The 27,862-nt window shown below is 36.7% G+C and overlaps 1 protein-coding gene across 6 annotated transcripts in view; it reads right to left on the bottom strand.

Moving 5' to 3' along the window:
• LOC131166855 (chloroplast envelope membrane protein) overlaps nucleotides 1-27,862 on the bottom strand; it is a 115,720-nt gene that overhangs the window by 9,251 nt on the left and 78,607 nt on the right. For all 6 annotated transcript variants that reach the window (XR_009139883.1, XR_009139884.1, XR_009139885.1 and 3 more), the window contains exon 5: nucleotides 21,729-21,826. Coding sequence is in view for 3 of the 6 variants with exons in the window: in XM_058125457.1 (XP_057981440.1) it covers nucleotides 21,729-21,826 (98 nt within the window). In the remaining 3 variants the exon portion in view is untranslated. The remainder of the gene's footprint in view (nucleotides 1-21,728; nucleotides 21,827-27,862) is intronic.

Raw genomic sequence — 27,862 nt, 5'->3', positions numbered from 1 at the left:
AAAAAAAGAAAGAGAGATGGAGTGAGTAAGATTTATTGTTCCTATCTCCTTAATTGTACTAGTGGACCGATAACTAAGGGTAACTTGAGATAGATTTATAGAATACTGGAGGGCAGAAAAAGTTGGTGACACCTCTCATATGGTTACTAGCAGCGAAGTCGATAACCAAGGGACGAGTTGGAGAGATGCCAGATGACGTATAGACTATAGGATTACCTTTCTAAGAAAAAGATGCAATGTATTGAGATGCATGTTGGGATGTATAATACTATAGGAACCATGAATACTCTTCCTCTAAGACAGTTACGTTCACTTAAAAGAGTGACTGACAAGAGAAACATACTTTTGGGATTTGGGAACTCCATCCTAACACACACAACCTTTGACAACTAGAGCAAACCACAAGCACACAAGCGAACGAATCAAAAACACAACAAACACCACAATTTCAGGCCCCAATGAACTCAATAAACATTTACCAACAGCTTCATGAAGCATCAAACAATCATTCCTTGTGCTACATATGAGCAACTGAAAAAGGTGAGATCATTTAACAAAAAGCATCACCAAACACTTCAATACGTTATAGAGAGATTTGAGCACTGCTGGAAGAACTGAGGGCAGCAACATGCCTCAAATAATCTTCATGTGCTAGCACATGGGGTCAGCTCCACTCGCCTTCAACTATCACATGACAGTGTGTGGGGGGACCTCTAGTGATGGTATTGCATTGGGGGCAGATTGCCAGTGTCTGGGTGGCTATGGTGATGATTTGGCAAAATCTATAGGGGTTTTTGTGTTCCTAAATTGGAAATTTCCAGCAACTAGTATGGCTTCTTGCAGTTGCTGGCTGTTTTTGAGGCCTACGGTAGTGCTGGAAATTCTCCTATGATGGTAAACAACTAGACATGCAGCAGATTCAGAGTTTTAGGCTTTGGTTTGGCAGTTGCAAATGGCAATTAGGGTTTAGGCCTAAGAATCATACTCTAATACCATGTTGAATAATTGGGTAAAATGGAAGACCTAAATACCTAATCACAGCCATAGGTATCTCTCTCTATTTATAATGTATGTCAAGTACATATCAATGAGCATAATACCCTTACGCTTACCAACATAAAACTAGCACATACTAATAATATTAAAAGACCAAAATAACCATTAAAACATAAAACCTCACTAATTCTTAGTTACTAACCTTAGTAACAATACTATATAACCAATAACCAACACTTACCCTCTAGCTGGAGCATACATATCATATGCACGTATGGATGATCCATGTAATTGGGTCTCGAAACTAGATGAAGATGTATAAGGATGACTTGGCAGAGATGGCCAAAATCTAGAAGGCTAGGCAAAGGAAGGGATTCTTCAAGGTCATCATGCCTCGAGGAATCAAAATAGTATGTTGTAGATTGAAAAAGGTAACATAAGGAAAAAAAGAAGAAGAAGAAATTTATGCAAGGTAAGGATATAATGGTGATATCGCTTTTTAAGTACATAAGTAGCCAAAAATATACATTTTATACCATGACAATCCAACTTATCCAGCACTGGAAATAACTAGTGGAAAAAGGACACACCTAAATATATGAGGTGGTAACGAGAATAAAGGAGCATTTGTGAAGAGAAAAGAAATGGGGTATTTTACCACCAAGAAGAAGAACAAAGGATGGCTTTTTGTTAAAGATAGAAGGTAGTGAGCATGACATCACTCCAAAAAATTTTAGGTAGTGAACACAACACAACTCAACTTCAAAACACTTTAGGGATATTCAATTGATACAATGGGATACGAGTGCCTTCAAGGATATGTCTATATTTCCTCTCTATGACTCCATTTTCCTGTGGAGTGTGAGCACAAGATGATTGTCGAATCATACTAGCTTTAGTCATATAAGTAGTGAATTGGGTACTAATGTACTTCTCGGTGTTTTAAAAGGCTTAATTGAGGCTCACCTTGAGACTCACCTCAAGGCAAGACATGCTTAAAACGCCTTGAGGCTCAATCTAAAATACCAAATTCCAAAAGGCTAACGCATTATATGCTAAGGCTTACGCATTTTTACAAAAAGCATGCCTTTTGCGCCTTTTTAGTTGAGGCTTACGCAATTTGGGTGTGTGATTCTCAAGTTGGAATTGGTTAGAAAATTTTAACTACATGTTTGTTCAAAAGGAATGTCATAATATGAGTTTATTTCTAAAACTCTTGAACCTCAACCTTTCCAAAATAACTGGACTTGTATCTTACGTCATGAAAATAGTTTGAACTTTGTAATGGTATAGCTATATCTTGTCATGATTTATGTTATGTATTCAAGTTAGCAATTTTTAAATGGCCAACAAGTATTTTTGCAAAGTACATCTAGTTTTTTTTTTTTTTACATTATATTTGTGATTTTCTTAATTTTTACTTTATTTTAAATATATATAATTTATTTAACAAATTTTTATCTCAAAAAACAAATTCTCAAAAGGCTTACGCCCCAACGCCTTAAGGCTTAAGCCTCGCATTTTGAGGGTTAAAATGCCTTGCCTAGCCTTTAAAACATTGGTACTTCTTAACATTATCACAACAAAGCATCGAGACGAACAAATGAAATTGAGTCTTTATCTAGGGTTAGAAGGCAAAAAAGATATGAAATAACTAAAAAAGACCCTTCATTAAATAAAGCCAAGTCATCCATGAGTAGTCATCTATACAAGTGAAAAAATCCACAGCCCAACTAAGACCCCAAACATCATAATGGACTAGCATGAACAGCCTGTTTATTTACTTGGAAGCAAACAGGACATGATGATGCTTTCCTAGCAAAACTAGCACTTGAGACTAGATACAATACTTAAAGTAGGAACCAATTGTTTAAACTTTTCCAACGAAGGACGACCAAGGTGACAATGAATTTGAAATGTTGTAGTAGTGAGCAATAAAAAGATATAGCGACTCAAAGTACAAAAGTTGACCGGTCTCATATCCACCAATCATCTTCCTCATCTTCAGAATCTAAGTGGCAATAGAATGAGGAAAGAAGGTTACAAAATAGTTCATGGATTTTGACATTAGAAGGTTACAAAATAGTTCATGGATTTTGACATCTTGCTAATTGTTGTTGAGATTTTAATTAAATGAACAACCTAACTCGAAGATAGGTCTCTCCCTTTATTTATAATACAAATCAAATACATTCTAATGACCATAATACCCTTACTAGCTTTGACTAATTAACATACTAACACTTAATAATAATACTAAAAGACTAAAATAACCATTAACACTTCCCATCAAGCTAGAGCACAAATATCATATGATCTTAGCTTGTTACAAACAAATTTAACACGAGCATCCCCCAAAGCCTTTGGTAAACAAATAAGCAAGCAACATATTGGACTTCACAAGAGTGTTAGTAATGAGCTTTTGCACAAGTTTCTCCCACACAAAATGACAATCAACTTCAATGTGTTTCATTCGCTCATGGAAGACTAGGTAGGAGGCAATATGAATATTGACTTGATTATCACACATTAACTCCATAGACTAAGAATATAGAATACCTAATTCTTCCAACATGTTTTTCAACCAAACAAGTTCAAAAATAGGGTGAGCCATAGCTCTATACTCTGATTCAACATTTGACCTAGTCACCACAATTTGTTTCTTACTCTTCTAAGAAGCCAAATTACCATCAACCAATACCTAGTTGTGGATCTTTGGTCGAAAGGGGCCCCAGCCCAATTTGCATTGGTACATCTCTAAATATAGGTGTAATCCTAATCTTAATACAAAAGACCTCTTTAGGTGTACCTTTGAGATATCTTAAAATGTGTATTATTGTGTCCTAATGACTTATCCATGGAGAATCTAGAAATCGTCTCACAACACTTGTTGCAAGATATGTACGACCAAGTGACTATGAGAATTCGACTTTCCAACAAGTCTCTAGATTTGGGCAACAAATCATCCATATTCAACACTAACTTGCTATTAGGATCCATGGGTGTATCAACCAATTAGGATCCCAACAATCTAATCTCATCCAACAGATCAAGAACATACCTCCCTTGTGACAAAATAGGTTTCCACACGAGATCTAGATACTTCTATACCTAAGAAGTATTTCAACAATCCCAAATTTTTGGTTTGAAACTTAGTATGTATAAAATGTTTAAGGTTCTAAATACCTTGATCGTCATCATCTATAATAACAATATCATCCACATACGCAATAAGAAGGATCCTAATCAATGAAGTACGACAATAAAACACAAAGTGATCCATTGCATACCATCGAAGGCCAAACTCAAGTATGACAATACTAAATTGACCAAACCATGCTCTGGGAGATTGTTTTAAACCATATAGTGCCTTCTTGAGCCAACACACTAAGCCTGACTCCACCTAAGCAATAAATCCAGGTGGTTGCTCCATATAGACCTCCTCCACAAGATCACCATGCAAGAAGACATTCTTCACATATAATTGATGGAGAGGCCAGTGACAAGTGATAGCCAAGGAGATGAATAGAAGTACTGGTGTAAGTTTAGCAACCAGAGAAAAAGTGTCGAAAGAATCCAAACCATACACCTTAGTATACCCTTTAGCAACAAGATGTGCCTTGAGATGAGCACATAAACATCAGGGTTGACTTTCATTGTGCATACCTAGCAACTACCAACCACAAACTTGTTTCAGGAGGAAGATTCCAAGTCCCAAGTATCATTGTCCTATAAAGCATTCATGTCTTCAACCATGGCATTCCTTCACCCAGAGTGGGCTAAGGATTTTGAAACAAATTTAGGAAGGACAGCAGATGATAGAATAGTAACAAAACAATAATTGGAGGGGGATAAGAAGTTGTAGCAAACATAGTGGAAATGGGATGTTGTATGCATGTCCATTTACCTCTTCGAACAGCAATGGGAGGATCAACATTATGGGAAATATGATCATTAGAAGAGGAAACCAAGACATGGCAATAGAAGCTAGAGGGGACTCTTTTCCTTGGAGCCACTGTTGTGCATACACTTGTAAATTAAGATGATTGAGACAATGAGAAGGACTCAAACTACATGGCAACATAGGTGGGGTTGGTTAGGTAAGGACAACAAACTAGAATTGGGAAGATTAGGCAGAGGAAGGGACTCATTGAAATTAGAAGCACTCAGGAACTGAGTGTAGTAAGTTGTAAACTCAAAGACTGTAACATTTGCAAAAACAAAGAAGTGATGTAGCGTAGGGCTATAACAACAATATTCCTTTTGAGTATATTAGTAGTCTAGAAGTAGACATTTTATAGCATGAGGGTCCAACTTATCCATCCTAAAAGTTAGTTGATGAACAAAGAACACACACTTGAATATATGAGGAGGTAGAGAGAATTGAAGTGAATTAGGAAAGAGAATGGAGTAGCAAATTTTACCACTAAGAACATAGGATGGCATCTTGTTGATAAGATAGCAAGCAATAAGTACAACATTACTCCAAGACACTTTAGGTACATGCATTTTATAAAGTAAGATGTGAGTAATTTTAAGGATATGTTTATTTTTCCTTTTTACAACCCCATTTCGTTGAGGAGTGAGGCACAAGATGATTGATGAACAATACAAAACTGAGTTATATAAGTAGTGAATTGAGTATGAACTATTGTTTAGCATTATCACTCCAAGTTTTCAAACTAGCAAACCAAATTATGTCTTTATTTCATAACAAAAGGCACGAGATATATGAAATAACTCAAAACGATCTTTATTAGATATATAGCCAATTCATCTTTGAAATAATCACCCACAAAGGTTACAAAGTACCAGAAACCCAACTTGGACACAACTCTACTACGACCCTAAACATCAAAATGGTCTAACATGAAAGGGCTTGCAACCTGTTTATTGACTTAGGAAGCAAAAGGGACAATATGATGCTTTCCCAACTAACAAGACTCACAATCAAAACTAGACATAGAACTCAAATCAGGAACCAGATATTTCAACATTTACAACAAAGGATGACCAAGACAACAATGAATTTGGAGAGGTGTGGTAGCAGTAGTGCAAGCGATAGAAGGAGATAGAAGCTCAAAGTCATAAAGTTCACCAGCTTCACGCCCTTCGCCAATCGTCTTCCTCATCTTCAAGTCCTAAATAACCACATAAGGTCAAAATGTTACTAAACAATTCATTGACTTGGTAATGTTGCAGACATAAGATTGAAAGGAAACTTGGGAATATACAAAATCGAAGGAAGAGAAATATAAAAAGTGGGATTTATAGTTCCAATTCCAGTAATGGTAGTGGTGGATCCATTTGAAAGAGTAACACAAAGTAAATTTTTAGAATACTAAAGAGTAGAGGAGAAATTAGCTATACCTATTATATGAAGTGGTAGTGGAGTCTATAACCCAAGGACTAGGACAAGAAGTACTAGATGATAGGCATACTATGGGATTAACTTTTGGGCAAGAGAAGTAATGGGAAGAGTAGCTTGTCATGCTTGATACTGCTAGAACTTGGAATACTCTTCATCTGACATAGGTACAACACGTTGCCCTCCAGTTGGCCTCAAAGGTGTGGAGTCGGTGGTGACTACACTGGAACACGTGAAGGTCTAGCATGGAGATCCCAACACTGCTCAATAGTATGATTACCTCATCCACAATGAGCACACTTGCAAGGAGTGCCTTTACGACGTCCATCTTTACCACCAAGACCGCTCAAACCACCTCGATAAATCTGCAATTGTTTGGTAAAAAACTAAAATCACCAAGTGTGGCAAAGGTTGTCCTCTCAAATCCAAATGCAAGAGTAGGAGAAGGCGTGCTAAAGGAAGCATGAAAGGCATGAGAATAAACGTCCAAAAATGATGGCAACTCTACATTACTAAGTATTTGGGATCGGAATGCCTCAAACTCGAGTTTCAAGCCCGCCAAAACCCAAAGAACAATCATCTACTCTCTTCGCTTTTGCATTTCATGAACGTTGGTGGTTATAGGTTGCTCGATGTTAAGCTCCACATGAATATATTTCATTTTTCCAAAACAATCTACAATGCTCCTATCTCCCTGTTGTAACTGAAAGTACTCCTAGGATAAATCATACATATAGGTTTCTCCCTCTATTTATAATACAAATCAAATATATTCTAATAACCACGATATCTTACTAATTCTCACTAATTAACATACTAACATAATAATAATACTAAAAGGCTAAAATAACCATTAACAATTGTCATAAGATTAAGGGAAACTTAGGAATATATAAAACATAAGAAAAGGAAATATAGGGAGCATAGAATTTACAACCCCTATTCTTTAACCATATTAGTAGACCCATCAGCAAGGACAATACAAGGTAAGATTTTATAGAAGCCACTAAAATTATAACCCAAGGACTAGTGGGAGAAATATTTAACAATAAGCAAGTTGTAGTGTTACAAAGAGATGCAATGGGAATAGAAGCTTGCTTGGATACCTAACACTATAGGAAGTTTGAATACTCTTGCTCTAGATGGATACAATAAGATCCCCATTCGTTAAACTGAGAAGAATAGGATCCCCCATTTGGTTCATTGGTGTGTGTGGGAGTTTACCATAAAGTTTCCAACACTGCTCAATCTTATGACCTCCTTGTCTACAATGTATACATCTATATTTGGGGCCTCTACTATGTCGATCCCTTCCGCTACAACCACTTGAACCACCTCGACAACTTCTACAACTACTTGGTTGAAAGCCAAAACCACCTTGTGTAACAAAAGCAATCTTCTCGAAGTTGGGGAGTTGAAACACTAGAATGTGGGACTGAGGAATGGGTGCTAGAGGAAGCATAAAGGGCATAAGAATAAACATTAACAAAGGATAGCAACTCTATGCTGCCAAGAATCTAGACCAAACTTGGGTTTCAAACTTGCTAGGACCTAAAGGATTGTCATTTGCCCCTTTGCTTTTGCATATCACAAGTATTGTTATGGGTTGCACAAAGATCAGATCCTCGTGGATGTGCTTCATCTTGTGCATCATTGCAAAGTACTATGCAACACTCGTCTCATTATTGTAACTTATTAAAGGAAAGGATATAATATACGACTAATGTTATTGGATTATAAGAGTTTGACATAATTCCAAATCTCGTTGCATCCATCCAGATGCATGCACATTATCGTAGTATGGGGTTCCATTGAGCTCCATGGGAAACAAGCAGCACATCTTCACAAGCCTGTGCTTCTTCCCTTTTGTCATCATTTGGCTTGTATTGAAAAAACAAGCGCATAGATTTGCCTAAGCTTGTTAAATAGACCTTGACAGCATTAAACCACTGCATATAATTTATTATATCCAACTTCTAGGGTGTTATTTATGGTAGTTATGAAAGAAAGATACTTATGGGATACATCGACTCCAACTTAGCACTCACAAACCAAACCAGCAAGGAACAAGGATCAAATAACCACGAACAAAGTAAACAATCAAACAACCATGAACAAGGTGAACAATTGAACAACCACGAACAAGTCACAAACAAACTAGCATAACACTACCATAATCCCAAGGAACTCAGCAACCATTGACATACAACTCTAATGGTACTAAATAATCATTAAAAAAGAGTCGTGAATGAATGCCTAAAAAAGGTTGGATCTTTGAACAAAAAGCATGACTTTTGACTTATATTATGGATTGTCAAGGGATTCAAGCCACAGGAACGAAGCAAGGCAAAAAATAGGGTTTAATGAAGCCTTATGCACAGGTGCATGGCATCAATGAGTTGGCCTTTGATTGGCATGGGGGTTGCGCATGGACGGTCCTCCAACAATGAACTTTCAAGGGGCTATTGTGTTGTCCCACTTGTCTAAAGATTGCTAGAGTTGTTTCAAGCCTTTGGTGGTGTGGATGACCCTCATATAGTAGCAAACATGCATGGTGTTATGAGTTTTAGGGCATGATAATTTAGGCACTTACTATTTAGATCTCAAGATCATGCTTTGATACTAGCACAACTTGATATACATTGTTGGCCCCGGATATAGTTTCCAAGAGGCCCTAGGTTTAGTCATGTTGCCTGTGTTTATTGTGTAGTAGTTAAAATGTACCTAATTCCCCATATGAGTGTTATTTATGTCAATTGAACAAAAAACAACAAAGCAAAAGATTTCTTTCCTTACTTCAGCCCACATTTATTTCCTTAAATTTCAATCCATTATTTTGTACAATTAGGATATATTTAGTTTACATGTATAGGGCTTGACAAATTATAGTTTACTTGTATAGGGCTAGAATCATGCCAGACCTTATTTACTTTCCATGTATAGCATTCCTATAAAGTCTATTTATAATATACATAACTCAAGGCCAATTCATTCGGCCATTCACAAAATATTTGACATGGTATTAGAGCTAGCCGATTGCTAGGTTTTTTTTTTCCCCTTCAATTTTTTGTCTACTCGGTTTCATGGTTGTTGGGGTTTTGTTTTCTCTTCTAGAATTTTTTATCTATTCTTTCAGTACTTCTGTGGCTGCGTGGCTATCGGCACAGCAAGTTTCTAGGTTGCCATTTATTCCTCCAGTTTATGTCCTTGTGATTCTCGGCAAGCAGGCAACAGTTTTTTGTTGCTGTTTATGACTTTCGGCAAGCAGGCATAGCCGGTTTCTGGTTCGCCACTTATCTCTCTAGTTTCTATTGCTGTTTGTGACTCTCGGCAAGCAGGCTTGTGACTTTCGGCAAGCAGGCACAGCAGGTTTCTGGTTTGCCACTTATTTCTCCAGTTTCTGTTGCTGCTTGTGATTCTTGGCAAGCAGGCAACAACTTTCTGTTACTGTTTCTGGCACTTATCTTCTCAGCACAACAGGTTTTTGGTTCAAGATTTAATTTTTAATGCAGTTTTTTGGTTCAAGATTTAATTTTTTGGTGTATAGAGGTTGTTCTTGGTTTTTCTTTGTACCTGTGTTGTTTATTTTGGGCTTTTAGATTTTCTGGTGGTCTGTTTCTTTCAGCACAGTCTGTTTTTTTGGGGCTTCTCGATTTTCTCCATTATTTAGCATGGACTCCGCACCTGTGTGTGCCAAGTTTACGGGTAACAATTATTCTACGTGGGCTTTTCAGTTTGAACTTTCCCTGAAGGGAAAATATCTTTGGGGTCATATTGTTGGCATGGATTGTGCACCCAATCCTAATGAATCCAAGGAGTCAGCAGCTTATCCTTCATGGGTTGTGCTTGATGCTCGGATTATGTTGTGGCTTCTTGGCTCAGTTGAGTCACATATTGTCCCCAACTTGCAACCTTATCGCACGGCTCAATCCATATGGACTTATTTAAAAACAGTATATCATCAAGATAACGGTGCCCGTCGTTTTCAGTTAGAGCATGTGATTGCCATGTTTCAACATGACAATCGTTCCATGCAAGACTATTCAGGGTTTTTGACTCTTTGGAATGAATATTCTGATCTGGTTAATGTGTCTGTTCCTGTGGCTTTGCTTCCTATTATTCAATGTTTTCACGAGACTAGTCGTCGTGATTAGTTTCTTATGAAACTCCACCTCGACTATGAATCTGTTTGCTCGTCTCTGCTAAATCGCTCTCTTGTTCCTTCTCTGGGTGTTTGTTTTGGTGAGTTACTTCGTGAAGAACAACAGCTTAGTACTCAAGTTAGTCTGGCACAATCTCATGGTGGTTTCGGGTCTGTCCCTGTGGCTTATGTTGCTCAACGACGAGGACCACTTGCACATTCTAGCACTTTGTAGTGTTTTTGCTGCAAAGAATTTGGACATATCGCTGCTAATTGTTCCAAGAAATTTTGCTTTTAGAAGAAGCGTCATATTATCAAAGCATGTTGTATCCGCGGGCAGAATCATCAGGCCCGAGCATTCCAGACTTCTGTTAGTCTACCCCCCACAGCGACGTTTGCGGCTCCTAGCTCTTCTTCAGGTGACTTCTCTGTTCCTGCACCTCCTCCAGTGAATTACTGAACACCCGAAAGGGTGCAACAAATGCTAATTTCGGCATCATTACCAATGGGGCTCTAAGGTAAAAATTCTACTAATCTTTGGTATGTGGACTCGGGTGCCTCGAATCACATGACGAATAATCCGACTACCTTCTATCATGTTCGGCCCTACGCTAGTCAATCTGCTATTCAGACTGCCAATGGCAGTTCTTTGCGAATAACTGGTGTCGAAGATGCCTCTTCTAAGTTCACTAATATGTTTCTTGCTCCTCAGCTGTTCACGAATCTTATTTTTGTTGGTCAATTAGTTGATAACAATTGTCCTATTAATTTTTCTGGTAATGGTTGTGTTGTGCAGGACCAGGTAACGGGGGAGTCGATCACGAAGGGACCTAAAGTGGGGCGCTTGTTTCCACTACTTTTGCCTGTTCTAGCACGTTCTCTAGTTTCTTCTATTAAGTCTTTTGCTTGTAATAATGTTTCAGATCTTAGTATGGTGTGGCATAGTCGTCTAGGCCATCCCAATACTCTGATCTTATCTCATGTATAGAACTCTGGTTTACTTGGTAATAAAGAACGCTCTTCTTTATCTCTTAAGTGCGCCTCTTGCAAACTTGGTAAAAGCAAAACTCTTCCCTTCCCTCTGCATGCTAGTAGAGCTTCTCAGTGTTTTGAGCGTATCCATAGTGATGTTTGGGGACCTTCCCTGATTAGTTCACATAAAAAATTTAAATACTATGTGACTTTCATTGATGATCATAGCAGATTTACTTGGGTCTACTTTCTTCGCTCTAAATCAGAGGTTTTTTGTACTTTCACTGAGTTTTTAGTGTATGTTGACAATCAATTTTCTACTTCTATTAAGACATTACGCACAAATTCTAGTGGTGAATAAGAGTCTACCGAGTTTCAGGCATTTTTGGCTTCTAAAGGCATTATTCCTCAATGTTCATGTCCTGCTACTCCCCAATAGAATGGAGTAGTCGAACCAAAAAATCGTCATCTCCTAGATGTGGTCCGTACTCTCTTGCTAGAATCCTCTGTTCCATCATCTGTTTGATGTGCATTCTTGGGATACAATGTGTGTCAAAAGAGATTTGTTTGCTATAATGCTACATTACATCGTACACACATTTCTAGGAATGTTATTTTCTTTGAAAATTAACATTTCTTTCCCGTGTCCTCCGTACCCTCCTCTCTTGTTGTGATTCTCCCCTCCTTTAAGGAGCAGTTCTTGGATTCTCATTCATTTAGTGCTCGTTTTAAACCAAGTATTGTGTAAATGCGGCGCCCCCACCCACAGTCTCTTCTGGTAGCTCATCCGATATCTGATCCTACCACGCTCCAGATTTAGTCAGCAGCACCTCTAGAGCCTTTGGTATGTCACTCTTCTCGAGTGTCTGTACCCCCTGATAGGTATGGGTTTCCCTCTTCAAGTTCTGGTAATTTTGTTTCAACTCTTACTGCTGCATTGTCCAATTTAGATATTCTCACTTCTTACCCACACGCTGCCAAGCATGATTGTTGGCGACAAGCTATGCAGGAAGAAATTGCCGCTCTAAAGGCCAATCACACCTAGGACTTGAGCCTTGTCCTCCCACCATTGTTCCTCTAGGTTGTAAATGGGTTTACTCAGTCAAGCTCTGATATGATGGAAGTATGGATCGTTACAAAGCTTGCCTTGTTGCACTTGGGAATAATTAGGAATATAGTGTCAATTATGAAGAGACCTTTGCTCCTGTCGCTAAGATGACTACAATTCGTACGATTCTGGCCATTGCTGCTTCTAGTGAGTAGCCACTACATCAGATGGATGTCAAGAATGCTTTTCTTCATGGGGATATTAAAGAGTGTATTTATATGAAGCCACCCCCGAGCTTGTTTCCCTCTCTGATTTCACATGTGTGTAAGCTTCGTCTGGATGTCAAGAATGCTTTTCTTCACGGGGATCTTAAAGAGTGTATTTATATGAAGCCACCCCTGGGCTTGTTTCCCTCTTCGACTTCACATGTGTGTAAGCTTCATTGTTCTCTTTATGGTCTCAAACAAGCTCTGATGGCGTAATTTGATAAATTCCACACCATTTTATTACAATTTTCATTCAAGATGAGCAAGTATGACACTTCATTGTTTCTTTGCAAATTAGACATGGGTATTGTTTTTCTTTTGGTTTATGTTGATGATATTGTGATTACTGGTTCTGATTCTACTTTACTTGCTCATCTCAAGACTTAACTCTCAGAGTCCTTTCATATGAAAGACTTGGGTCTCTCACATATTTTCTTGGTCTTAAGGTGAATCATAGTCCCTCAGGTATTTCACTCAATCAACATAAGTATGCTAGTGACTTGGTGGCCACAACTGGCCTTCACAAGGGTACTTCTGTTGATACTCCCATGGAATTTAATGTCAAGCTTCGCAAAGATGAGGGTGATTTACTTGCTGATCCCAGTTTATACCGGCAGTTGGTGGGTAGTCTTGTCTATCTCACCATTACTAGACCAGACATTTCTTTTGCTGTACAGCAAGTCAGCCAGTTTCTTCAGACTCCTTGTCATCTTCATTTAGCTGCTGTCCGTAGGATCATATGCTATGTTCAGGGCACTTTTTCCCGTGGTTTATTCTTCCCTGCAAGCAATTCTACTCGCCTTGCTGCTTATAGCGATGTTGATTGAGCTGGTTGTGCGGATCCACGTCGCTCCACCACTGGTTGGTGTGTGTTCTTTTAGGTGATGCATTAATCTCTTGGAAGAGTAAGAAGCAAGAAAGAGTTTATAAGTCATTGACAGAATCTGAATACCAGGCGATGTCTCTTGCTTGTTCTAAAATTATTTGGCTTCGAGGCTTGCTTGCTAAGCTAGATTTTTCTGAGACCGATCCTACACCTCTACATGTCGATAATACAAGTGCTATCCAAATCACGGCCAATCCTGCGTATCATGAGTGCACGAAGCATATTGAAGTCGATTGTCACTCTATCTGTGAAGCATTTGAAGCTCGTGTTATCACTCTTCCACACATTTCCACTGAATTACAAATTGCGAATATCTTCACCAAAGGCTCTCACTTGTCATCGACACTGCTTCCTAAGTAGAAAATTGATGCTTGTTGATCAACCTGCATCAATTTGAGGGGAGCTGTCTATAGAACAGCAAACAACAAAGCAAAAGATTTCTTTCCTTACTTCAGCTCACATTTATTTCCTTATATTTCATTTCATTATTTTGTACTATTAGCATACATTTAGTTTACATGTATAGGGCTTGACAGATTATAGTTTACTTGTATAGGGCTTGAATCATGCTAGACCTTATTTACTTTCCATGTATAGCATTCTTGTAAGGTCTATATATAACATATTGAACTCAAGGCCAATTCATTCATCCATTCACAAAATATTTGACAATTTATCTACTTTTTCCTCCTACTAATGCAATTGGATCCCTCATCAACTATCTCAAAGCTCTTGCGATGGTTTCCTCTCTTGCATAATCGTCCTTTCACAGTTCATCTTTCTTTCATTCAATATCATGTTATGGCGGGGGTTCGTTTTATCTTGATCAACAAGAAATCCTTCAATCTGAGATTAGATAAGAAAGGGAAGGCTGGAGCTCTGTTTATTATTGAGAAGAATCGTAAGTGCAATCAGTGGATACAACTCTCTTTAGATGGAGCTTTATGATTTTCGTAGGGGTTCTCATCTTTTTCTAGTAGGTTGGGCAAGGGATTTCAAAAGTTTCGAGTGGCTTGCATTGATTACTAGATGGGGATTCACGCTACTAAGGCACGAAAGTTCGTAGAAATAGGACATGGTTGGTGGGGTAAAAAGTACTCCATTTTTCTAAAAGGGCTGAAAGGTGAAGGACATTTTTGATTTGGGGGTACCTTCGTTAATTTGCAAAACTCTTGTCAGTCAAACTCGAATGGAGTAATAGTAAGAAGATCTACGAAAGAAGATCAACGAAAATTGCTCATGGAGTTAGGTCTTTTCTAGAAGCATAGGCAATGGTGGAGGTCGATTGATTTCTAATAATGTGCAAGAGGTGATCTATGCTCGTTGTGCGGGAATATTACAAGAGGATTTCATTCTATTAGCTAAGCAAGAACAATCGATGACGTTAGGAGCGACGTTTATGGCTTAACAGTTGAAATCAGTGGTGGCTAGGGTTTCTTTTGTGGAAGATGGGAAGACAATGATAAAGTCAAAGGCGGCTAGGGTTTCTTATGTGGAAGACAGGATGGTGAAGCTAGAGTGGGCTAGACCTGGATTATTGTCAATTAACATTGATTTTGGCTAGCTGTTTGAAAATTCTAAGAGTCTATTAAACTCTTTGATGGGCTCATTGGTTAATGAGGCCTAAAAGCAATCTTTTGATTTAAAATGGGATTGGGCAGTGAGAAAGCTTCAAAAGAAGTGCAGGCGGGCCACTTAATTGGGCAAGCCCAAAAGTCTCTACAGCCCCCTAACGGCCTAACCATAAGGGAGCCTTTTTGCCCATGACTTGGAAAGATAGTTCAGCGTCCTTCAAAGCAAAAGCAAGTTGAACAATGTCCATCTTCAATGTAGTTCAAAGTGATCCAATATTGTGCTCCTCTTCAAATAACATCATAGGCAGTTAACGGCCTAACCATAAGGGAGCCTTTTTGCCCATGACTTGGAAAGATAGTTCAGCGTCCTTCAAAGCAAAAGCAAATTGAACAATGTCCATCTTCAATGTAGTTCAAAGTGATCCAATATTGTGCTCCTCTTCAAATAACATCATAGGCAGTCATGATGAGGGATGCTTTGACAAAATTAAAGTGCAAGCATTGGAAGTAGGAAGGCCTGATAGATGCTTCTTCCCAGTTGGAAGAAAATGAAAATATAGGGGAGTTTTAGGAATGTAAGGGGCGGAGATTGTTTCTAAGAATTTTAATTCTTATGATTTTGAAAACCACGATTTCATTTTTGGTTTGGTGGGAAATCCAGCTAGAAAGGGAGTCAATTTGGATAATTCAAGGAGTGTAAGGTGTGTTCATTGCAAGGAAATGCAAATGGGTTTTGAAGGGAGGAAATTTAATGAAGACAAGGAAGAATTATTTGGCGAGAAAAAACATAAAATTATATGAAGAGGGATTCCGAAGGTAGTGGAAGAGCCAATCGATGAGGGGGCTAAATTGCGTAAGAGATGTGTAGATGTTTCAAATGAGAACAATGTATGGAGTAGTGGCTTTGAATGCAGAAAAGGTCTACTTTTGGACTATATTCAAGAACATTGTGGATATTCCTCCAATTCTTCTATTGTTTGTCTCGGGGACTTATCTTATGTGCTGCCTCCTCCTTTCGAAGGTTTAGAGGGTATTAATAGGTTTGAAGATGGGTCCCCAAATATGAAATATATATATATTAAGGACGGAATTTTGCATACTCCAATTCAAGACGAAATTCTTGGGAAGGAAAATGAAACTTAGAGTTTATCATGACTTGGGCCATATGATGTTTGATCAAGGAGGAAATGAAGTTAGGCTTGATGGTTTAATATCCAAGGTGAATGATAAGAGGGAATTAGCTAATTTGAAGTGCACGGTGAACTATGATGGGAAGGGATTAAAGAGGGGATTTTTTAGCAGATGAAAGCAGATTTTTTTTTCTTTTATTTTTTATTTTATTCTTGTTGAGATTTTAATTAAAATGAATGATCTAACTTGAAAATAGGTCTTTCCCTCTATTTATACTACAAATCAAATACATTCTAATGACAATAATACCCTTACTAACTCTCACTAAAGACATAAATAACCTCTAACACTAACCTTCAAGGTAGAGCATAAATGTCATATGCTCCTAACTTGATACAATTAAATTCAACATGAGCACCCCTCAAAGTTTTGGTAAACAAATCAACAAGCTGCATGTTAGACTTCACATAAGGAGTAGTAATGAGCTTCTGGACAAGTTTCTCCTAAACAAAGTGGCAATCAACTTCAATTTGTTTTGTTCGCTCATGAAAAACCAGGTTGGAGGCAGTATAATATCACACATCAACTTCATAGGTTGAGAATGTGAAAAACCCAATTCTTCCAACATGTTCTCCAACTAGACAAGTTCACAAGTAATGTGAGCCATAGCTCTATATTCTAGTTCAACACTTAACCTGCACGCCACAAATTGTTTCTTACTCTTCTAAGCGATCAAATTACCACCAACCAAGATATAGTACCCAGTTGTGGATCTTTGGTCGAAAGGCAATCCAACACAATCTGCATCTGTATAGCCATGAATATAAGTGTGACCTTGATCACGATATAAAAAACCTCTCCTAGGTGCACCTTTGAGATATCTTAAGATGCAAATGACTGGATCCCAATGACTTGTCCTCGAAGAATCTAGAAATTGAGTCACAAAACTTGTTGCAAAAGGTATATTCAACTGAGTGACTGCGAGATAATTCAACTTTCCAACAAGTCTCTGGTATTGTCCGGGATTAGGCAGCAAATCACCCATATCTGACATTAACTTGTTGTTAGGATCCATGGGTGTATCAACTAGTTTGGATCCAACCAATCCAGTTACATTTAATAGATTGAGAACATAGTTCCTCTATGACAAAACAGTTCCCATACAGGATCTAAATACTTCTATACCCAAGAAATATTTCAACCGTCCCAAATCTTTAGTTTGAAACTTAGTCTATAGAAAAAGTTTGAGACTCTAAATACCCTTATCATCATCACTTGCAATAACAATACCATCCACATAAATAACAAGAAGGATCCTACTCGATGAAGCATGATGATAAAACACATAATGATCCATTGCACACCATCAAAGACCAAATCCAAGTACTACAGCACTAAACGACCAAACCATGCTTTGGGTGACTATTTTAAACCATATAGTGCCTTCTTGAGCTGACATATTAAGCCCGACTCCCTCTTAGCAACAAACCTAGGTGGTTGCTCCATATAAACCTCCTCCTCAAGATCACCATGCAACAAGGGATTCTTCACATTTAACTAATGTAAAGGCAAGTGACAAGTAGTAGCCAAGGAGATCAACAAACGTACTCATGTAAGTTTGGCAACCAAAGAAACGGTGACAGAATAATCCAAACTATACACCTGAGTGTACCCCTTAGCAACAAGACGAGCCACAGAAACATCAAGGTTGACTTTCACAAGGTATACCCAACGACAACCAACCACAAACTTGTCAGGAGGAAGAGATTTTAAGTCCCAAGTGTCATCATCCTATAAAGCATTCATCTCTTCAACCATAGCATTCCTCCACACATAGTGGGCTAAGGCTTGAAAAACATATTTAGGAAGGGCATTAGATGATAAGGCGGTGACAAAACCATAATACAAGGGTGATAAGAAGTCATAACACACATAGTTGGAAATGGGACATTGGGTACTTGTGCGTTTACCCTTCCGAACAACAATGGGAGGATCAACATCATGGGAAATATGATCATCAGACGAGGAAACCAAAGGCATGGTAGTAGAAGCTAGAGGGGACTCTCTTCCTTGGAACCGCCTTCATGAATACACCTGCAAATTAGGATGATCGAGACGATGAGAAGGACTTGGAGCCGCCTTCATGAATACACTTGCAAATTAGGGTGATCGAGACGATGAGAAGGACTTAAACTACGTGGAGACTCAAACGGTTGGTTGGGCAAGGACAACAAAGTAGAATCTAGAAGATTAGGCAAACAAAGAGACTCATTGAGCTCATAAGAAATTAGGGATCGGGTGTAGTAAGGTGTAGACTCAAAGAAGGTAACATCTGCAGAAACAAAGAAGTGATGCAACACATGACTATAACAACAATATCCCTTTTGAGTATATGAGTAGCCTAGAAAGACACATTTTATAGCATGAGAATCCAACTTGTCCACCCTAGGAGTTAGTTGACGTACAAACTCTAGTTTATACCAGAAGTTGGTGGGTAGTCTTGTCTATCTCACCATTATTTGACCAAACATTTCTTTTGTTGTACAGCAAGTCAGCCAGTTTCTTTAGACTCCTCGTCATCTTCATTTGGCTGCTGTCCGTAGGATCATACTCTATGTTTAGGGCACTTCTGCCCATGGTTTATTCTTCCCTGCAGGCAATTCTACTCGCCTTGCTGCTTATAACGATGCTGATTGGGCTGGTTGTGTGGATCCACGTCGCTCCATCACTAGTTGGTGTGTGTTCTTTTAGGTGATGCATTGATCTCTTGGAAGAGTAAGAAGCAAGACAAAGTTTCTAAGTCATCGAAGGAATCTGAATACTAGGCAATGTCTCTTGTTCTGAAATTATTTGGCTTTGAGGCTTGCTTGTTGAGCTAGATTTTTTCTGAGACCGATCCTACACCTCTACATGCTGATAATACGAGTGCTATCTAGATCACGGCCAATCCTGTCTATCATGAGCGCACGAAGCATATTGAAATCGATTGTCACTCTATCCGTGAAGCATTTGAAGCTCGTGTTATCACCCTTCCACACATTTCCACTGAATTACAAATTGCGGATATCTTCATCAAGGCTCTCACTCGTCATCAACATTGCTTCCTAAGTAGCTAATTGATGTTTGCTGATCAACCCGCATCAATTTGAGGGGGGCTGTCAATGGAACAGCAAACGGCAAAGCAAAAGATTTCTTTCCTTACTTCAGCCCACATTTATTTCCTTATATTTCAATTCATTATTTTGTACAGTTAGCATATATTTAGTTTACATATATAGGGTTTGACAGATTATAGTTTACTTGTATAGGGCTAGAATCATGCTAGACCTTGCTTACTTTCCATGTATAGCATTCTTGTAAAGTCTATATATAATATACAGAACTCAAGGCCAATTCATTCGGCCATTCACAAAATATTTGATAGTCTGATCAAGGAGGAAATTAAGTTATGCTTGATGGTGGCAAATCCAAGATGAAGAATGGTCAGAGGGAATTATCAAATTTGAAGTGTTCGATTAACTGTAATGGGAAGGGATTAAAGAGGGGATTTCTTAGCTATTCAAATAAAATTTATTTTTGTTTTGCGTTTATTTTTTATTTTTTCTTTTTCAGGTTTTTTTTTTCTTTTTTTTTTTTCCATTTTTTGAGGATTTAGTATCCTCACTATGATTGTACATTATCTTCCTTAATACATCTTCTTTTACTATCAATATATATATATATATATATATATATATATATCAATTGTTTCCCTCTCCACATGCAATTTAGTGGCGCATGAATGGGAATGCTAAAGCTTGATATACACTGTTGGCCTATAACTAAGCTTTTAGGTAAAGTGGTTAATCAAATAGTCGCCATGTTCGGAAGACCTCACCATAGTGATAGGTCTCGCCCTCTATTTATAATATATGCCAAGTACATTACAATGACCATAATACCACACCAGCTCTTAGTTACTAACATAGGTGATAATACTAAACAACCAAATAACCAATACCAGAAACACAACAGATAATGGGAATCAATTGCTATTGTAGAGAGGTTTAGAACTTAAAATTGTTATAGCATTTTGAACTATTTATTATGTTACCTTATGAATGGCACCAATACACAATGAAAAGAAGATCACAAATGGCAAGTGCAAAATTGCATAATCAAGTTGTGTATGTCGCTATTTTCCACTTTCCATTTCAAAACATCGACAATTTCATAATCAAGTTGTAACCATAAAATGTCACATTCACTAGTACAAAACTTTTTATTATGTTGGATAGATTGATATGCATTGTTGTGCCAAATCAAGGTCTTAAATTTCGATTTCGATTTCGACTCAAATTTCAAAGCGTCAAAAGTATGGAAATTTCAACAAGAATTTCAATTTTGATATCGATTCGAAAAAATAACAAAAATCGGTAGTAAAGCATGGAATTCTTTGTGAAACTTTAAAAATGGTTAATAGACATAATAATGTAAGTTTTAAGACTAATATATTACAAGTTAAATACATCTATGTTGTGTATGAGGTGGAAAAGTTGTAATATAGTACATGTAGCAATCATAATTGTAAAATAATGTACATTAAACATATTTAGTTAATATAAATGAAATTTATAAATCATTTAAATATTATTTATTATACAAATAATGATAATTTAGACAAGAATGGTTAAATAAAATGTTGCTGCAAGTTTATTTTTTCATATAATTTCAAAAGCACTTGTAATATATTTTTGCTTTGATAAAAATAAATAAAATAAATTAAGAGAGAAATTTCACTCACTCCTAAATCTCTCATTTGAATTCCGAGGAAATTTCATTGTATCGTTAAAATTTCAACAAGTTTTGCTAAAATATCGAGATTTCGATAAATTTCGGGTGATGTTGAGATTTGGAAGGAAATTATGCAACACGGAAATCGACTACCATTTTAAATTTCGAGGGTGACGAAACCAGAAATTTCGACAAATTCATAACACCACTTTTAAGATTGTTGGTGGTCAAGCCGTCAAGGTCAAACATGGTATTAGAACTCTAGTTCAAGGTCCTAGGTTCAAGTTTCGCAATTTATGTTTGTTCCCCTGTTATGCTTGTTTTACTGCATTTTTTTATTTATTTGCATTTGTGAATCCATCCAATTTCAATTTTTTCAGCACACAATGGGCAAGATTTGGTTGCACATGAGAGGGAATACCAGATAGATTGATGTGCATTGTCGCACCCAATTCCTAACAGCCTATCCTTTTGGGAGGGATAGTGGTCTAACACAGCATGAACCTGCTAGTATCAAAATAACTTCATCAATGTGATATTTAGTACGCTATAGCAAAGAGCAGAAATAACTACCCTAAGAAAATGTCTGTGATAAGTATGATGAGGAATGCCTTCCCCGAGTCTGAAATATTATTTATTATCTTGTACCCCGTAAATTTCAGCAAAGCTACCTGCCAAAGTAGAAGGAAAGGAAAGATAAGATGGTTAATGGATAATAACCTTATACATGTTAGAATAAAGAGTTATCCATTCATATATATGTCTATGGAGTTAAAATGCATGTCCAACTAATACATTGAATAAAAATTGCATGATCTTTGACTACTACTGAAATTTCAAAACATTACCAATACCAATATAAGATATAAAACTCTCACCTAAAATAGTTTATCTTGTTCATAGTAAGAATTTAAAATTGGGTTTTAAGTTTATAAACCAGGAGCATTAAAGCTTGACAAGCAAGGTTTTAAATTTTTATTTCAAGTTTGAGGCTTCAATACAATGGAAGTTCTTATGTGAATTTTGACATTGATGTCAATTTTGATTTTTTTTTCCAAAAAGATGGATTAGTAGTATGGATTTTTTATATCAAATTTAAGAAACTGTTAATATACATAATAATGCAAGATTTAGAGCTAAAAATAGTGTATACATTAATGACAATTATGTGTTGTATAAGGTAGAGTATCTGTAATTAATAATCATGTTAAACATATCCAATTTGTTATTTGAGTGGGGGAACTTTTGTCGTTCATGCCCTTTTTATTGTTAATAAATAAGAGGGCAGACCTGGAGCTGTATGTATGCTCCAGGATACTGCCGCCTCTTCCCTTTTTCTTCTCCTTTTTTTCCTTCTCTTCTTAAATTTATAACGTGGTATCAGAGTGTCAATCTCCTCTAAATCTGGTTTATCTAAGTTGTTTTACGGACACACTGTTTTTATATTTTCTCTAATCTCGATCTGATTTTCTGGTTGGTTTGGCAGTCATTTAGGGAGACTTTTCATCTCGCTTAGGCTGTGCAGCATTCTTGGTAGGATATAGTGTCATGTGTGTGTTCGTGGTGGTTTGTTGGTGTGAAGTCAGTTATACACTGTTCCTGGAATACTGCTGTTGCTTTTAAGCTGTTTATTGGCTCATTGTGGCATCATAATGCTGTTTTGATGCTATGTGCTTTCATGATTGATATCTTGCAATCTAGTATCAGTTGCAATGGTTTCAATTGGTGGTTTTCAATGATTCTTTTTCCATTTATGAATGATGCTTGCGCTAGAATCCAATGGTCACAAAATATGTCTCTCAAGCTTCTTCCCGTGATAGTTCAACCATGATTAGCAATGCCCCTTAACTGTGTTAGGGGATGTGTTGGAGGACAAGACAGAGGATGAGGTTTTGATGGTAGTCATGGGAAAGGTAGTGCATCAAGATGAGTGGTGATTCTCACTCTTGCATACACTCTGGCAAGGAAAATTCTGTCGGCATATCCATGGAAAGCCGACTTGGGCAAATAGGTATCCCTAATTGAGCACATCATCTACTGTGTCCTAAGAGTAGTATAACAATCTTGTCCACATGGTTTAACAGATCTATGCACAATCTAATACATCTAGTGCTATTGTGGAGTGTTTTTTGCCTCCTCATCCTTATCCTCAATTACTGATTCTCATGCCTCCTCCTGACAGGTATTCCGAATTTATTCTAGTCCTTGAAACCTACTACTTTATACTTCAAGGTTACTGTTGCTCATGGTTCAATGACACACTATTACAGTAATGGCAATATTCTTTTGTTTCCTTCTATTTATCTTTCCTTTGTGTTATATGTGCCTAAATTTCCTTGAGCTTCTTTCCTTTTCATTGTGTTATTCAAGATCTTCAAAGAAGAAGCTTGATGAGGGTTTAAGAAGGATCAATTGCACTATTTTGATGGTAGTCATGGTAGATCAAGTTCTTGTCATATGACTTCTTAATTTCTACTCATGGTGTTTCTCTAGATTAGCAGCATGCTCATTTGGGTCATTGACACCTTCAAAAGCTGCAACAAGATTTTCCACATTCATGTTTATTTTCTCATAGTGAGTGTTTTTGCATGTCAATTTGGAAAACATATTATGACATCATTTCCACGTAGAATCGAGTCACATAATAAATCATTGTTTTCTATTATTCGTTCAGATATTTAGGATCCGTGTGGAGTCGAGAATTTGACTAGTTATCAATATTTTGTGACCTTAGAGGATGATTTTTAGCATATGACCTGGATCTATATTTTAAAGACGCGTCAGAATTCTTAATGCATTTACTCAATTCTACCACAAAATAAAAACTCATTTTGGCATTTTTCTTCAAATTTTTCCATCTAATAATATACTGGAAGTTGCTCAAAATGAGATTCAGTCATTTTTCTTTGCCAAAGGGATTATTCTTGAAAAGCATAAAGGAGTAGCTGAATGGAAAAATAGACATTTACTTGACACCAAGGTCTTAAATTTTGAAGCTCCAAAAGTAGAGAAATTCTACGGGAATATCAATTTCAATGTCAATTTCGATTTCAATTTGAAAAAATAACGGAAATCAGTAGTAAAGCATGGAATTTTTCTGTGAAAATTTAGAAATGGTTAACAAACATAATAATGTAAGTCTTAGGACTAATAGATTACAATTTACAAGTTAAATACATCTATGTTGTATATGAGTTGGAAAAGTTCTAATACAATGTATATCAGACATATTTGTAAGATGATGTGCATTAAACATATTCAATTAATACAAATGAAATTCATAGATCATTTAAGTAAGATTTATTATACAAATAATGATAATTTAGACATGAATGGTTAAATAAAATGCTTTTGAAGTTTATTTTTTCATATACTTTCAAAAGGCCCAATAATAAACATTTGTTTTGATAAAAAATAAAATAAAATAAATTGAGAGATTTCACTTCACTCCTACTTCTCTCATTTGAATTCCGAGGAAATTTCATTCTACAGCTAAGATTTCAGCAAGTTCTGCTAAAATTTCGAGATTTTGATAAATTTCAATGCAAGATGAAAATCAACTGACATTTCGATTTTAAGGGTGACAGAAACCAGGAATTTTTTTAACAAAAATTTTGACAATTTCATGGTAATTTTAGACCATGCTTGACACAACAGAGTCTCTACTCTTTCATATGCATGTTTCTAAAATCTTTGGACAAATACTATAGTTACAAGATGCTCCCACATGTTCTAGGGAGGCAAATCTCCTTATCCTATCATGTACTTAGAAACATCCAATGTTTGTGTAGCTCTTCATGTCTTTGGGTACAAATGTTTTGTTCATGTTCCACATATTGGTAAGAACAAGTCCTCTACTCGTGTTTTCAAATATGTTCTTATTAGGTACACCAAAACTCAAAAAAGATATAGATATTAAGATCCATATATTTGTAGGAAATATGTTAGTGCAAATTTAACCTTTTTCAAGGGAACACCTTTTTTCTATAGCATTGGATCCTCCTTGGATGAATCTATTTTGAATCCATTGACAATTTCTAGTTCCCTTGTGTGTTGATCCTCTTGTTCCTACCCTTATCCATCCAGAGAGAAGTTTCGCTCCTCTTTTAAATCCATGAATTACACAAACAAAGAAACAATTGAGCATTTATAAATGACGGAAGGCAAGGACAAACATTGCTACTACCACACCGCCACTTCCTATACCCTTCATTGTTTTGCCTTCTGGTTTTGAAAACCCATCCCATGATGACTTGAACTTGCCAATTGCTCAGTACCCAAACATGTACTCAACAGTCTTTAGTTGTACTCATTATATTTAAGCTCTTCACCTTCTTAGTCATGTGCATTATTTTTATTTGTCTATTTCCTCCTTTCTTTCCTATGCCCAGGTAGATGCATGCAATGGACGTAGAGATGGATGTCCTGACCACTCTAGGGACATGAGGGGGCATAGGACTTGGGGGATCTTCCTTTTGGAAAAGAGTTGGTAACATGTCGTTGGGTCTATACCATCAAATATCTTCCTTAATTGCTGTATTGAATGGTTTCAAGACTCAATTGATTGCCAAAGGTATGCCCAAGAATGTGATATTGATTATTTCAAGTCTCCTTTATCTTGCTCAACTAAATTTTGTTCTCGATTGGTTGCCAAAGTGTACACCCAAGGATATGGTATTGATTTGTTTTAATTTTTAAGACTTTCTTTCCTGTTGCACAACTAATCCTATTCACGCATTGATCTCATTGGCACTTCATTTTGATTGGCCCTTATACCAAATGTCTTTTTGTATGGAGATTTGCAGGAAGAGATGTACATGGAGAGGAGGGTATGTTGCTGCTAGAGAGAATGGTAAGGTATACAGGTTGCACAACTTGCACAAGGCCATTTATGTTCTTAAAGAGTCTTCTTGAGCTTGGTTTGAGAAATTTAGTATTGTGGTCTAACATATTTGGTACTTCTAGTAGTTTATGCTCATGCCATCATCAATCAAAGTTATCAAAGTGGGATTGCAGATGTCAAGCAGTGGCTTCAAGAAATCTTTAAAATCGAGGAATTGGGTACCCCGTGTTACTTCCTATGTGTTGAGATTGAACGGTGTAAGAAAGGGTTGAAAGTATCTCAATAAAAATACACCTTGGACTTGCAAAGTGAGACTAGTGTGTTGGGAGTTAAAATCGATACTCCTATAGATCCCAACATGAGGTTATCTAGGGATGTTTGATCGGACTTTGAAAAAAAATGTTGATATAGGTAGTTGGTTGGCAAGTTAATCTACTAGATTGTCACTAGACTGGACCATGGTCTTAAATTTCCACGAAACTGTCGAAATTTCCGATTTCTATCACCCTCGAAATCGAAATGGCAATCAATTTCCGTCTTGCATAATTTTTGTTGAAATCTCAACGAATCATCCTAAATTTATCGAAATCTCGATATTTTAGCAAAACTTGTCTAAATTTTAACTATACAATGAAATTTGCTCAGAATTCAAATAAGAGATTTAGGAGTGAGTGAAATTTCTCTCTTAATTTATTTTATTTATTTTTATCGAAACAAAAAATTATTACAAGCACTTGTGAAATCATATGAAAAAATAAATTTGCAGCAACATTTTATTTAACCATTCATGTCTAAATTATCATTATTTGTATAATAAATAATATTTAAATGATTTATAAATTGCATTTGTTTTAACTAAATATGTTTAATGTATATTATTTTACAAATATGTTTGTAACACATACTATATTACAACTTTTCAACCTCATACACAACATAGATATATTTAACTTGCAATATATTAGTCCTAAAATTTACATTATTATGTCTATTAACCATTTCTAATTCCATGCTTTACTACTAATTTCCGTTACTTTTTCAAATCGAAATTGAAATCGACATCTAAATCAAAATTTCCATACTTTTGGAGCTTCGAAATTTGAGTCAAAATCGACATTTAAGACCTTGGACTTGACATATCCTTTATAAAAAATCCCAAACAACCACACTTGGATGTTGTTTATAGGATAGAGGTTTGATATATAAATGTAATAAAAACTGTGAGATGATGGAATAATCTTATGCAAATTGGCTATGTTGATGTCAGAGATTTACAACTTGATACTATACATTTGTGGGAGGTAATTCTTGATAGTTGGCACAACAAGAAACAAACTACTGTTGCAAGATCTAGTGCTAGAGAGCTATGGCTCATACTATAAGAGAGCTCATTTGGTTTAAGTCTCATATGTCAGAAATGGGAGATATGTTTTGAAGCTGCCATATATATTGCTAGCAAGTTAGTGTTTTATGAGAAAACAAAGAAAGTTGAAGTTGACTATCATTTTGTGAGGGATGTTATGTTGAAGAAGATTGTGAAGACTCCACATGTGAAATCTAAGGATCAGATTGGTGAAGTTATCAAGAAGGCCTTATTTAATCTTGCTTTGTCTAATGGTTGTAACAGACTCAGGTTAGGTGATATTTTTTATTCGATTGGAAAAACCTAGGCTACACAATTAGAGGCAGCCATCTCCCATTCCATACCCCTTCCCACCCTGATCCCAAGGACCTTCAACTTGAGGGGGAGTGTTAGAAGAGAATATGCTATTTGAGTAATTATGTGGTTTTAATTATTATTATATAAGGGGCAGACCTAAGCTATTTGCATGCTCCAGGAAACTGGCCACCACTTTTTTTTTAT

The sequence above is a fragment of the Malania oleifera genome, chromosome 10 (assembly GCF_029873635.1).
Source record: "Malania oleifera isolate guangnan ecotype guangnan chromosome 10, ASM2987363v1, whole genome shotgun sequence".
Lineage (NCBI taxonomy): Eukaryota > Viridiplantae > Streptophyta > Magnoliopsida > Santalales > Ximeniaceae > Malania > Malania oleifera.
Note: the sequence above shows the minus strand (reverse complement) of the source record. Positions and strands in the feature narration are given on the sequence as shown.